Genomic DNA, 13,709 nt, shown 5'->3' on the forward strand with positions numbered 1-13,709 from the left:
CTAAAGGAGTGCATGAGATTATAAAGGAGTGCATGAGATTAAATTTCAAGACTTCCTGGTTCTGTACTGTAGATGCATTTTTCTTTTGAAGGATTGATATGATTGTCTTGTCAGCAAACTTACTAAACCTAATTATTGAGTGGCTATGCTGCTTGGATTTATTTATAGAGTTACATGATTGTGTTTAATAATAATCAGGATTTTAAATTTTTTATTCTAAATACATAACATGGTCGCATGTAATGAAAAAGATATTTTTGGCCGGCTTGTTGGAACATGTCTTTGTAATATAACTGTAAACTTGTATTATGCTTTTATTTCCAGAAAGTTCTTGAACCTTGCAACTAGCTTTTTAAATAATAGTTGGTACTTAGAGAATTTCTTTTACTAGGGTATATTTGAATGCAATATTTAAAATGACTAGCATTAATTATTTGATGATTTGTTTTAATTAATCTTTAAAATCTTAAAATCATATCATAGTTTTCTATTCACAATTGTCCAGACTCGTTTCTAGTATTGTGCTCCACATTGACATTCAATTTGTGAATAACTATTGGTGCAGGTAAAATCTATTTAGAAAAATGTGCTGAATCGGAGCTTGAAAAGGCTGGAGAATGTTTTTTTCGGGCAGGATGTTATGAGCTAGCAGCAGATGTGTATGCTAGAGGCAATTTTTTCACTGAGTGCTTATCTGTTTGCACTAAAGGAAAATTTTTTGACATGGGTTTGCAGTACATACAATACTGGAAACAGCATGCTACAACAAATAATGCTATGACCAGAAAAAGTAAAGACATAGAGAAACTTGAACAAAAGTTCCTGGAGAGTTGTGCACTTCATCACCATGAGCTTAAAGATAACAAAGCCATGATGAAATTTGTTAGAGCTTTTCATTCTTTGAACTTGAAGCGCACTTTCTTGAAGACATTAGGTTGCTTTGAGGAGCTTCTCTTGTTGGAAGAAGAGTCCGGGAACCTTTTGGAGGCTGCAAATATTGCAAGGCTAAGAGGAGATTGCCTACTTGAAGCTGACCTGCTGGGGAAGGCTTGTCATTTTAAAGAAGCGTCAATGCTAGTTCTCTGGCATGTGTTGGCTAACTCTCTTTGGTCGCCAGGAAGCAAGGGCTGGCCTTTGAAACATTTTACACAAAAAGAAGAGCTTTTAACGAAGGCCAAGACATTTGCAAAGAGAGAGTCTGACGTCCATTATGAGCTTGTTCTTGCAGAGGCAAAAGTTTTATCAAAAGAATGCAGTAGCTTGTTTGAGATGGGACAGTTTTTAAGTCCTTCCCAGGGCAATAGAAGTCTAAGTAGTGACATTTTATCTGCTAGAAAAGTTCTTGATTTTCATCTTCATTCAAATTGCTCAAAATATGATTGGGAAGATGAAATGGTTACTGATTTGAGCAAGTATTCAGAGTATAAATTGTCCCTGAACAGGATTTCTGTTGGAACAATGGTTTATTCCTGGAACTTTTGGAAGGAGAGGATTGTGAACATAATAAAGTACCTTGGTTGTCTTGAAACCCAAGATATTAGTGAATATGTAGAATATGAGGAGTTCTGTTTGAATTATCTAGGTGTGCAGAAGCGGCACAATAATGTGAATACGGTCTACCTTATTCTCTACCCTGGTGCTGATTGGGTGAAAAAAATTGATGAGAGATTTCTTCGTAGGAGTGAAAATTTTGTTACCATTGATGCTCGTCATTTTGTATTAGCTGCTCAGAATTATTGGTGCTCAGAGATTTCTTCTGTTGGTGTCAAGGTATTGGACAATCTTGAAGCCCTTCATAAATTCTCAATGAATCATTTCATATCATTGTTTGCTCAAAGCATGTTGCTCATTTATATCTTTCATCTTGTGAAATTTCTCATGGATTCCAAATTTCTGGATTTCAAATACCAAGAGACTAGGAGACTGCAGAGTTTCCTTGACCTATCTACTATGCAGTTCTTTGGCTATGCATTCTCTATAGAGTGGCAAAAATCACTGACAGAAAATATGATTTCTTTGAGGGAGAATAAGTTATCCCAGGATTTACTTGAAGAAGTTGTCATTTTAAACATCAGCTCAAAGAATAGGCTGACATGTGGGCAAATTGGACGGGTGGTGATGATTCTCCTTGGATCTGGTAAGTTTAATGATGGATTATATGAGATGGTTGCAAAAAGGGTTAATTCACCTTGGAGGATTTTTATTGAGAAACTAAGGGGAAAAGATTCAGCTCTTGCACAGAGATCTGCATTATGCAATTCTAACGAAGCTTCGAGAGAGATATCTCTAGTTTGCAAGTTCCATGAATCTCTAGAGGAAACTTTCAGAGCTAACTGGAGAAAAGAACATGACTATATTTCACCTTATTGTTTTTTGTATCTCATTGAGCGCCTTCTAATTTTAGTGTCCTGCACCCAAGGATACCTTTTTGCCTCAAAATCTTCGTTTGTTGATTGGATTATATCGCTTGAACAACTAACCATCTCAAATTCCCTTTTAGTAGCTAAGTTGCCATCATCCATGGGACATATCCTAAACTTTGTGGCTAATGTGCTTGAGCAGCTTCTTCATAATAAGAAAGAAATGATGGAGTGGATTAGGAGGTCTAATATCAATGTGAATTACTACCCCTTGCTGTTATTGAGATTGGTTATTATATTGTGTTTGCTTTGTTTGAACTCTGGGAGGTACTATGACTTCCTATTTGACTTGCTGGGCAAGAGTCACGTTATTTCTCAACTTCCACGGAATTTTTTGGATGTCCTTCGGAGAGGACGAAAACGTAATAATGTGGCTATTGAAGTTGTTGCTGAAGCATTTAAGAAGATAGATAATCCCCTTGTGATAGTGAGTTTTGGAAATACTTGTTCTGGATATTTATGTCGTGATGCCATCTTTGTAGATATGAAGGCCAATCAAAGCAAGAAGGACATTTTACAAGTACTTTTTCCAAAGAATAATGAAGCTTTTAAAGACGAAGTTGTTTCTGTAAAATTTAGGACTACAGATTCATGCAGTGGAGGTTCCTCTTTAAGCAGCAGTAATCAAAAAGATAAATCTGAAAACGACATTTCACAAGTAGTTGTTCCAAATAATATTGAAGCTTCACAAGTTGGTTTTAATTTTAGAGCTACAGATTCATGCAGTGAAGGATTATCAATGAGTAGTAATCATCAAGAAGGTAATTCTAAGCTTGCAGACTTGAAGGATGCTTCAGGGGATCATGACTTGAAGACTAAACACAGTATGGGAGAAGGGAACGCACAGAAGATCTGTGAAACCTTATGGGGAACTTTTGATGTTTTAAATTCAGATACTGGAATGGTTAGCAATGTAAACAATTTCGTGTCTGATGCTCCCAGAGTTAAGGTAACATCAAAGGGCTTCATGTTATGTCTATTGCCAGTGCAGCATTATCACTGGTTCCCCATGTTTGTTTTCCACTTTAGGAATCTTAACATGCTATCCCTTTTTTCCAGGTGGAGGTGGAGAAAGTTATTAAAAATATTACATCTGCGTTGACCAAATCTCTTCAGAGCCTTCCTGAAAGTGAAGCTGGAAACCTTGTTCAAGAAGCTAATATCATGCTCAATGAATTTAAGCAAATTTTTTCTGCCTTGGATGTCAGGTCAGTACAGAGAGGCAACTTGCTTAGTTAAAATATGATTGTAGTTAACTGACCAGGATGCAGAACCTCATTTGTGCCTATATGGCATATTGCCCATTTACTATCTATTGGTCATGTTATTGTTACTTTCCCTAGTTTAATGAGGATTCTTGTGTTTTTCCATTTTATCCTTTAACTATATCTCTGCTTCTTCTTTTTTTCCCTTTTTTTTTTTTCTTTTTGTTTTGTTTTTGGTCCATGGGAATGGACACTTGCCTTTGAAAAAGGAAGACTATTAGTTATTGAAGAATTTTTTTCAGTCTTATTGCTAATTTCAAATGAAAATTACTTTTCTCCATTTTTGGCTTTCATAATTGCAAGGAATGCATTCAGATTCTTCAGTTCTTGTCTTTTGCAACTTGGAATATAGGGACACTTATGGGTAAAAGCATGAAAATTATGGACGCAATGATTAGAAGACGAATTAATATAATTTGCCTTCAAGAAACTAAGTGGATGGGGGAGAAAGATAGAGATGGTATTCCTTTGCCATAAGTGAGGGTTATTAATAAAATTAAGAAAGGAGGTGCTGCCCTCTTTTATTGAAAAAAAAAAAAAAAAAGATTTAAACTTTGGTACACTGGAAAAGAAAAAAATAAGGATGAAGTAGGAATTATTATAGGCAAAAACTTAAAAGATAACATTGTTGGTGTAAACAGAGTAGGAGATATAATTATAAAATTCAAGATGGTATTAGGCCAAAGAGATAATAAATATCATTAGTACTTATTCTCCCAAACTAGGAGAGTAGATCATTTATCATGTAAGGATTGTAAAGTTATTCCAGGTGAAAGCCTAACCATAGAGCATAGAGTCTTAATGTTAGATATATGTATTAAAAATATGAAAGAAACATGATAAAATAAATTAGTGTAAGATGCCAAGGTGGTGTAATAATAAGAAAATATAATAAAATTTTAAGATAAAATGAACAAAGATGGGGATTGGACTACAGAGGAGGGGATAGAAACATCTACTCTTTGGAGTAGATTAGCTAGCTCTATTAAAATGATAGCAAAAGAGATTTCAGGTGAATCAAGAGAAAGATTCTCGAATAACAAAGAAAGTTGGTGGTGGGGTAAATATGTCCAAAAAGTCGTAAAGACAAAAAGAATTTTGTTTAAAACGTGCCAAAAATGTAGGAATATGATAACTTTGAAAAGCATAAGGAAGCGAGAAAAAATGCAAAAAAGGCCGTTAGGGAAGCTAAATATAGATCATTCAATAGTTTGTATGATAGATTAGATATAAAAGAAGGGGAAAGAGATATATTTAAACTTGCTAAAGTTAGAGAAAGGAAGAGTAAGGACTTAGGAAATGTAAATTGTTAAAAAGTGAGGATGATATTGTCTTGGTTAAGGATGAAGACATTAAAAAAAGATGGTGAAGTTACTTTAGTAAATTTTTTAATGAAAATCAAATAGAAAGCTTAAACTTAGATTTGACAAATAAGGAAAAAACTAAAAATATGAGATTTATTCGCAAAATTAGAATTAATGAAATTAAGTTTACATTAAAAAAGATGAAAAATGGAAAAACTATAGGACCTGATAACATCCCAATTGAAGTTTGGAAATGCTTAGTTAACAAACAGGATTTTATGGTTAATTAGTTAATTTAATAAAATTATAAAAAGTAAAAAAAATACCAGAGGAATGGAGGAAAAATACTTTAATATCTATATACAAAAATAAAGGAGATATTCAAAATTATAATAAATATTGTGGGATTAAACTTATGAGTCATACGATGAAATTATAGGAAATGGTAGTTGAACAAAGATAGGGTTAGAAACGAAGGTCTTAGAAAATAAATTTGGTTTTATGTCTAGGAGATCTACCACAGAAGCTATATATCTTTTCAGAAAATTAATGTAAAATATTAAAGAAAAGAAGAGAGACTGGCATATGGTATTTATTGACCTAGAAAAAGCATGTGATAGGATACCTAAGGAAGTTCTATGGTGGATTTTAGAAAAAAAAAAATGTGTATGTAGAGGTATATTGATATCATTGAGGACATGTACGATGGACTAATGACTAGTGTAAGGACTATAGATGGAGAAACTAGAGAATTTCCAATCACCATAATTGTACATCAAGGATTTGCTTTGAGCCCTTAACTTTTTGCTTTAGTGATGGACCAACTGACTAAGAGTATTCAAAATGAGGTTCCATGGTGTATGTTGTTTGTAGATGATATTAATTTAATTGATGAAACTAGAGGCGGAGTAGAGGCTAAGTTAGAATTATGGAGAAGCTTTGGAATCTAGAGGTTTTAGGATAAGTTGAAATAAGATGGAATATATGAAATGTAATTTTTGTAATGGTAGGAGGTATGTTGGAGACAAAGTTAAACTTGATGATGAAAAAATAAATAGCACTTGTAGATTTCGATACCTTGGATCTATTATGCAAGCTGAAGGAGAAATTGAAGATGATGTAATGCATAGAGTTAAAGCAGGTTGGGTAAGATGGAGAAGTGCTTCCAGCCTACTTTGTGATTGTAGAATATTGTAGAAATCCCAAGTATCTTTGAATATCTTGGAGTAATTTAGGGAAATATATATATTGTATATTATTGAAAGAGATCTGTTTAGGAGATTAAACCTACCTATTAAAGGCGGAAACTATCGGCCAAAGTGGAGGTTCGATGACCTCTGAATCTCACAAGGTCCTCCAACAGAGTTTCACTAGGTCCTCCAACAGAGTTTCAGTCTGCGATTCGCCCTATCTCTACATCAGAGGGAAGACCTCTCGAGTTAGGGTTTCAAACCTTCATTTTTCGTCAGTGTCGCCGACTACCTCCCATTGCTCGTTGGCAAAGCCTTTTGAGTCTGTGACAACCCTCGCCCCGTCATGTCGTCGTACCTTCTCCTTTCGGTGTCAACGTACCTTCTCCTCGCGGTGTCACCGTACCTTCTCCTATTCGTCAGTTAACTGTTCGCGCATCACTCGCTCGCTCGCTTGAGTCGCCCGCCGTTACATTCTTCACAAACCATGGAACCAGATCATATGGAGGTTACTGATGAAGAACACATTGACTATGATTTGAGCGAGCCAACTATGGGTGAGAAACTTGAAAGCTTAAATTTACTGAATAATGTTTCTGCAAGTTACCGCAGATTTGTTCAGATGAGTGTCTCCGCATCAAATGCTAAACCTCTGTCGGCCGACCCTCAAAATGATGTCGAAAAGGCAGAGACCACTAACGATCTGGTACAGTACATGGTCCTCCAGCGGGACCTGATCGACACTTGGCCGCTCGGTAGCGTCATCACCCATGGCTACCACGCCTCAGTCACCGCCATCTGGATGCATAGGGAAGACTCGCACACATTGGATTACTGCAACTATGAGAAACAAGATTCTTCTCCTCACACAAAGCTTCCAAGTGCCGACTCTATTCATATTCGGCTTAGGCAAGCCCTACATGTTGATGATCGTGCACCTTTGTTAGATTGCCTTCACACAAGATGAAAAGGTTATCTCAAATTCCACAAATATTTCTTCGGGTTCTTTAGCCCAAAGAGGTAATTTTTTGCAAGCCTTGAATATAATTTCTAAATCCAAAACTCCTTGGATTATTGATTCTGATGCTTCTGACTACATGACCGATGCCTATCATCTTTTCTCATCATATTCACCCTGTGCTGGAAATTTGAAAGTTAAAATTGTTGATGGATCACTCGTCTGTCGCAGGCAAAGGGAATATCTGACTCTCTAACTCAATCACGCTAGAGTTGGTTCTTCATGTTCCTAATTTATCCTGCAACTTACTATCCATTAGCCAGTTAACTAAAAATTCCAATTGTTCTGCTAAATTTCTTCCCTCTCAATGTGTTTTTCAGGACCTATCATCGAGGAAGACGATTGGCAGTGCTAAGGAGTATAAGGGACTCTACTACTTTGAGGAGGCTAATGTGAGTGAACAATGTAAAACTACTATTTGTGATTCTGCATCTGTTTCTATTGAATAGTGAAATTCTGTTATGACATTCTAGGATGGGTCATCCAAATTTTCAATATCTAAGACGTTTATTTCCTTCCATTTTTTCAAATAAAACGTCTTCTGAATTTCAATGTGAGATTTGTGAACTTGCAAAACACCAGCGTAATTCCTTTCCAAAATCCACATACAAACCATCCAGACCCTTTATTATGATTCACAGTGATTTATTGGGGGAGGGGGGGGGGGGGGCTCGTGCTCTTTTAATCACACTCACACGAGATGGTTTGTTACTTTTATTGATGATCATACTCGTATTTGTTGGGTTTACTTGTTGAAAGATAAAACTGAAGTTCATTATATTTTCTCTAGTTTCCACTCCATGATTCAAACATAATTACAAACTCACATTCAAAGTTTACGCACTGATAATGGTACGGAATGTTTCAATGATATCTTGGGACATTATCTTCAAGAAAATAGAATTGTTCATCAAAGTTCTTATGTGGATACCCCTAAAAAAAAATGGGGTTGTTGAACGTAAAAATAGGCATATTCTTGAAGTAGCTCGTGCATTGATGTTCACTACAAATATGAAAAAATATTTTTGAGGCGATGCCATTTTAATAGCTACACATCTCATTAATCTAGTCAAGTTCTTTCTTTTGCCACTCCTCTCTAGAAACTCCAGGAAAGGTTTTCCAATACTTGGCTCCACTATAATCTCTCTCTGAAAATCTTTGGATGTACTGCATTTGTTCATGTTCATGCTCACAATCAGGATAAATTGAACCTCGTGCCATTAAGTGCATTTTTATTAGTTACTCTCCTACTCTAAAAGGCTACAAACGTTATGATCCTGTCACAAAAAAGATGTTTGTTAGCCTTGATGTTACATTCTTTTAAACCACTCCTTACTTCCCAAAGCCCTCTCTTTAGGGGAAGAAATGGAGTGAAGATCGGTTCTTTGCTTTCTCTGTTGATGAATCTGTGCCATACATTGAGTCTATCATTGCATCATTCCCTGAGTCTACCATTGCATCATTTCCTGACCTGTCATGTACAAAAGATCACTTAACCTTAGGGGGAGATGTAGAAAAACAAAACAACACAGATATACTTATTTACTCAAGAAAGTCAAACACAAAGAATAGGGAGAATCTCATACCCGAGGCACCAAGAGAGTTAGAACCAGTGATAGCTCCGAGCAACCATGAGTCCACACCCAATCTTGATAAGGTAATAGATGGTCATGAGCTTCCTTCTGATAAGTCTGTACCCGATGACATCAATTTACCCATTGCAGTCAGAAAACAAATCAGGTCTTGTACTCAATATTCCTGACCAAAATACATGTCTTATAAAAGTCTGTCTACAGATTATCGTGCTTTTACTTCTAACCTTGACAGGATAAAATTCCAAAGAATATCTAAGAAGCCTTGGAGATTCCTAAATAGAGGGAAGCTGTCATGGAGGAAATGTTTGCTTTGGAAAAGAATGGAACTTGGGACGTTATAAATTTTCCGACAGGGAAGAATCTAGTTGGTTGTAAATGGGTCTTCACAGTGAAATATAGAGTTCATGGGACAGTTGAACGATATAAAACCAGACTCGTTGCAAAAGAGTTTACACAGACCTATGGCATTGACTACACAGACATTTGCACCAGTGACAAAACTGAATACAATTATGGTCATCCTGTCCTTGGCAGCTAACTTAGATTGGCCACTACAACAACACGACATTAAGAATGCATTTCTAAATGGCGAGTTAGAAAAAGAAGTCTACATGACGATACCACTAGATTTCAGCAAGGTGAAGAAAACAGAGTATGTAAACTCAAGAAGTCCTTGTATGGACTCAAGCAATCTCCCAAAGCATGGTTCGATAGATTTACGAAAGTGATAAAGAATCAAGGATATCAATAAGGGCAATCAGACCACACTATGTTCTTCCAGCAATCTGAAAGTCGGTAAGAAAATAATTCTAAGAGTATGTTGATGATATAATCCTAACTGGAGATGATACAGTGGATATGGAAAGGTTAAAGAAAGTCCTAGCTGCTGAGTTTGAAGTTAAAGATCTGCGACAAATGCGGTACTTCTTGGGAATGGAAGTTGCTAGATCAAAAAAGGGTATCAGTGTCTCTCAATGAAAGTATATCCTTGATTTCCTAATCGAAACTGGCATGCTTGGATGCAAATCTAGTGAAACCCCGATTGAAGCAATAAAGAGGGTCAAGGACTGTGTAATACCAGTTGAAAAGGAGAGGTATCAGAGATTGGTTGGTAAACTAATTTACCTATCGCAGACCAGATCCGACATTGCGTTTACAGTGTGGTAAGTCAATGCATGAATTCACCGAAAAATACTCACCTAGATGCTGTGTATAAATCCTTAGGTACCTCAAGGGTTCTCCGAACAAAGGACTCTTCTTCAAGAAATGCGAAACAAGGAAGTAGAAATTTTCACAGATGCGGATTGGGTAGGATCAGTGGAAGATAGAAGGTCTACCACCGGATATTACATCTTTGTATGTGGAAATTTAATTACTTGGAGGAGCAAAAAATAGAATGTAGTGGCTCGAAGCAGTGCTAAAGCTGAATTCAGGGCAGTTGCACAAAGGATATGTAAAGGACTGTGGTTACGAAAACTCTTGGATGAATTACAAATCCCGATGAAATTTCCTATTAAACTCTATTGTGACAACAAAGCAGCCCTCAATATCTCTCTCAATCTAGTTCAACATGACAGGACTAAGCATGTAGAAGTGGACCAACATTTTATCAAAGAGAAGGTTGAAGAAGGAACCTTCTATCTGACTTATGTACTTACCAAGGAACAAACTACATACATCTTTACTAAAGAGCTAGCCCGCCAAAGCTTTGATGATTTCATTTGCAAGTTGGATATGATCAATATATATGATCCAACTTGAGGGGGAGTGTTGAAATCCCAAGTATCTTCGAATGTCTTGGAGTAATTTAGGGAAGCATATATTGTATATTATTGAAAGAGATTTTAGGAGATTATTTCCATATTTAGATCTTCCGATTGTATTATAAATATTGTAAATTGGTCTAAACAAAATTATTCAAGAAATACAGAAATTATTCATTATGATTTCATGGTATCTCTCTCTCCTTGACACCTAGGTTTTGAGGATGAGTTCTCTAACATGGTATCAGAGTTAGGCCTTGGGCTGCTTGGCTCATCCGTGGGTTGGACTTCTCCTCGCCCCATTTTCCCCCATGGGCTCTCCTCGCCTCATTTCCCCTATGGGTTTGAGGGGGAGTATTTGTGTGCGTTCAGTCTTACATCGTCTTTATGAGCAGTTCCAAAGCTAGTATAAGATCCTCTTAGCTCTCTCTCCTTGACACCTAGATTTTGAGGATGAGTTCTCTAACAAATACCCTTAAAATTAAAAGGAAAGTTTTATCGGACGGTTATAAGACCAACTATGCTATATGGTTCAGAATGTTGTGCAACGAAAAAAAAGAATATCCAAAAAGTAAAATTCTCGAGATGAGAATGTTTAGATGGATGAGTGGTATAACACTGAAAGATAAATTAAGGAATGAACATATTCGCGGTAGTTTAGGTGTAACTCTTATAAAAGATAGGGAAGGGACGAATTAGATGGTATGGACACTTAACATAGGTCACATAGTGCGCCAATGAGGAAGAGTGAGTTAGTTACTGTGGGGGGTAGTAGAAGGGGTACGGGTGGACTAGAAGTAACTTGGAAGAAGATAGTGAGTTAAGATTTAATAGTCCAAAATTTGTCAAAAAAAAAAGGTTCACGATAGCATAAATTGGCGAAAAATGATTCATATAGCTGATCCCACCTAGTGGAACTTAAGGCTTGTTGTTATGTTGTTATAATGATTGATATCCCTTAGATTTGTCCACAAGCTACACCCATCTTCCTACTTTTTGGTTATTATTCCTCAGTTGATTGTTATGTTGTTACCATCATCTGCTTTCCAAAGGACCCAAGCTTTACACCCTATTTCCGATGAATTGTTCCCATAGTAGGAATTGAAATTTTGTGTGGAAATGGTATGAGAACTTAACCTGCCCCTTTCAGAAATGCTGTGCGTTCGCTATGAGTAAGGTGTGCCTTGCAAGATGAGAAAGAAGTGAATTGGAGAATTGTAGAAATATAAAAATTGTAGAGGGAGAGACGGAGGTTATTGGAAATTGGTTAGGAGAGATAAGAAGGGATAGAGTTCTATAGAGAAGGAAAGAGATAGATCAAGAGGGAAGGCGATAGGAAACGGATAAAATGGCATGGGGGGATGTATAATTAAAAGAAGCTACATTTTGATACCATACTCGTCTTGTTGATGTTGATGTTTACAAATGAGGGAACCCCATCCCTATTTATACCAACTTCCCAGGTGTCCTAATCCACTAGAGACAATACAGATGAGAACATATCAAATGAAAGATAAAGAGTACTCCCAACTTACAAATCAAACCACAAGATTTATTCACATTTTTAAATTGTAACAACCCAAGTGGTTTTGAAGCTGAATCTTTGTAGCCATTTCCCATATGATTTTCCTTGAGCAGAACACATGGGCAATAACTTGATTCTGGACGATATCTTGCTTCCCCTATCTGGGTGATCCCTCTTGCCTTGGCCTAGGGCCCTAGTCTGATTGTTTGATCCTCATCATGTGTTCAATTGGTCAATATTTTTACTTATGATGCTCGGCCACTTAGGTCATGTCTATACCACGTGGCTGATTATACCCAATTAGACATCATTTTCTTAGCAGGTGCACATAGATGGGCACATACACACTCCAAACTCATTCAATTTAGAAACAAGTAAAACTGATATTCATAATTTCAAAATAAAAAGATCAATTCAAAATCACTCCTAGTTTCTATTCCTACAAGCTGCCCGTCCTACAACAGTCACAATAGCCAGTCACCCATTATGCAGCACTAGCAAAAATCTGAACCTCGGATCACACATTGACCTTTATGTGAAATATCCTGTATATGGACAGTCCTTGCTACTTTCTTGTGTGATTTATGCTTTATAAGTGATTTTTTTTTTTGGGTGAAACTGCAGTGAGATGGAACTACAGAAGAACATTCCAACAGTTTTAAAACTTATTGGGGGCCTGCAGTCAAGAAGACCAAGGTTGGAGTCTTTCTTTAACCAGCTAAACTTGGGAAATGATTCAAATCCCATGAACCAGGCACTCAATTGCTCCGAGGCTGATGAAAATAGCAACTCTGATGACATTAAGACCAACACTTCTTCAGCTGCAACTACTGCTTCTGGTAGCCAGATCAAGGGCGACGCACAGGAGCAGCTGGAAAGCAAAAGCAGCAAGAGCAAAGGCAAACCCAAGAAGGGAAAAAAGGGTAAAGGAGGTAGGAAGAAATAAGCAGATATTTACACACTGTAGAAATTCTGTTTGGGCTGTGTAAATATGGCGTGATCCCTATTTACCTTTGAATAGATATTATTACTTGTGATGACAATGAAACACTCTTGAAAAGAGCTTTCACAGGGGCATACTCTTATTTACAAAAAGGAAACAGTTATGAATTAAAAGAGTTCTCTTGATAAGCTAGCCTGAGTGGTATGTTTCCAAAATCCATTGAATCAGAGGTAGGACACCGAGCACCAAGGCAATCAAATTCCTGTAGAAAGAAGTGAATATATAGAAATTTAGAATACTTACTCTAAACATGTAATAAATAAATACATGGCAAACATTTTCTGAGCAATTGCAGAATAAAACCCCATTCAATTTTTCGTTCTATTATTTTCCTACTCCATTTCATTTTGATTTTCCATTCTATTCATTTCCTACTCCGTATGCAAAGTAAACATGATATAAGAGAAAGTAAAGATTATCTTTCCAAAATACACAAAAAAAAAAAAAAAAGAACAATAATAGAAACAATAATACTATTATAAAAAAATAATAATAACTCGAACGATTATAGTAATAAAAAAAGCAAATTGTAATATTTTTTGTTTATAAGATAATAATAATAACAAAAATAATAATTATACTAGTAATGCTTACTATTTTAAAAACAAGAGATGAACAATAATAAT

General features: G+C 36.2%; 1 protein-coding gene across 2 annotated transcripts in view; it reads left to right on the top strand.

Annotated features, from left to right (window-relative positions):
* LOC131145129 (uncharacterized) overlaps positions 1-13,209 on the top strand; it is a 49,244-nt gene extending 36,035 nt beyond the window's left edge. For both annotated transcript variants that reach the window (XM_058094222.1, XM_058094223.1), the window contains 3 exons: positions 566-3,369; positions 3,480-3,628; positions 12,705-13,209. In XM_058094222.1, the coding sequence (XP_057950205.1) occupies positions 566-3,369; positions 3,480-3,628; positions 12,705-13,026 (3,275 nt within the window). In that variant the 3' untranslated portion in view covers positions 13,027-13,209. The remainder of the gene's footprint in view (positions 1-565; positions 3,370-3,479; positions 3,629-12,704) is intronic.
* The last annotated feature ends 500 nt before the right edge of the window (positions 13,210-13,709 follow it).

The sequence above is a fragment of the Malania oleifera genome, chromosome 12, assembly GCF_029873635.1.
Source record: "Malania oleifera isolate guangnan ecotype guangnan chromosome 12, ASM2987363v1, whole genome shotgun sequence".
NCBI lineage: Eukaryota > Viridiplantae > Streptophyta > Magnoliopsida > Santalales > Ximeniaceae > Malania > Malania oleifera.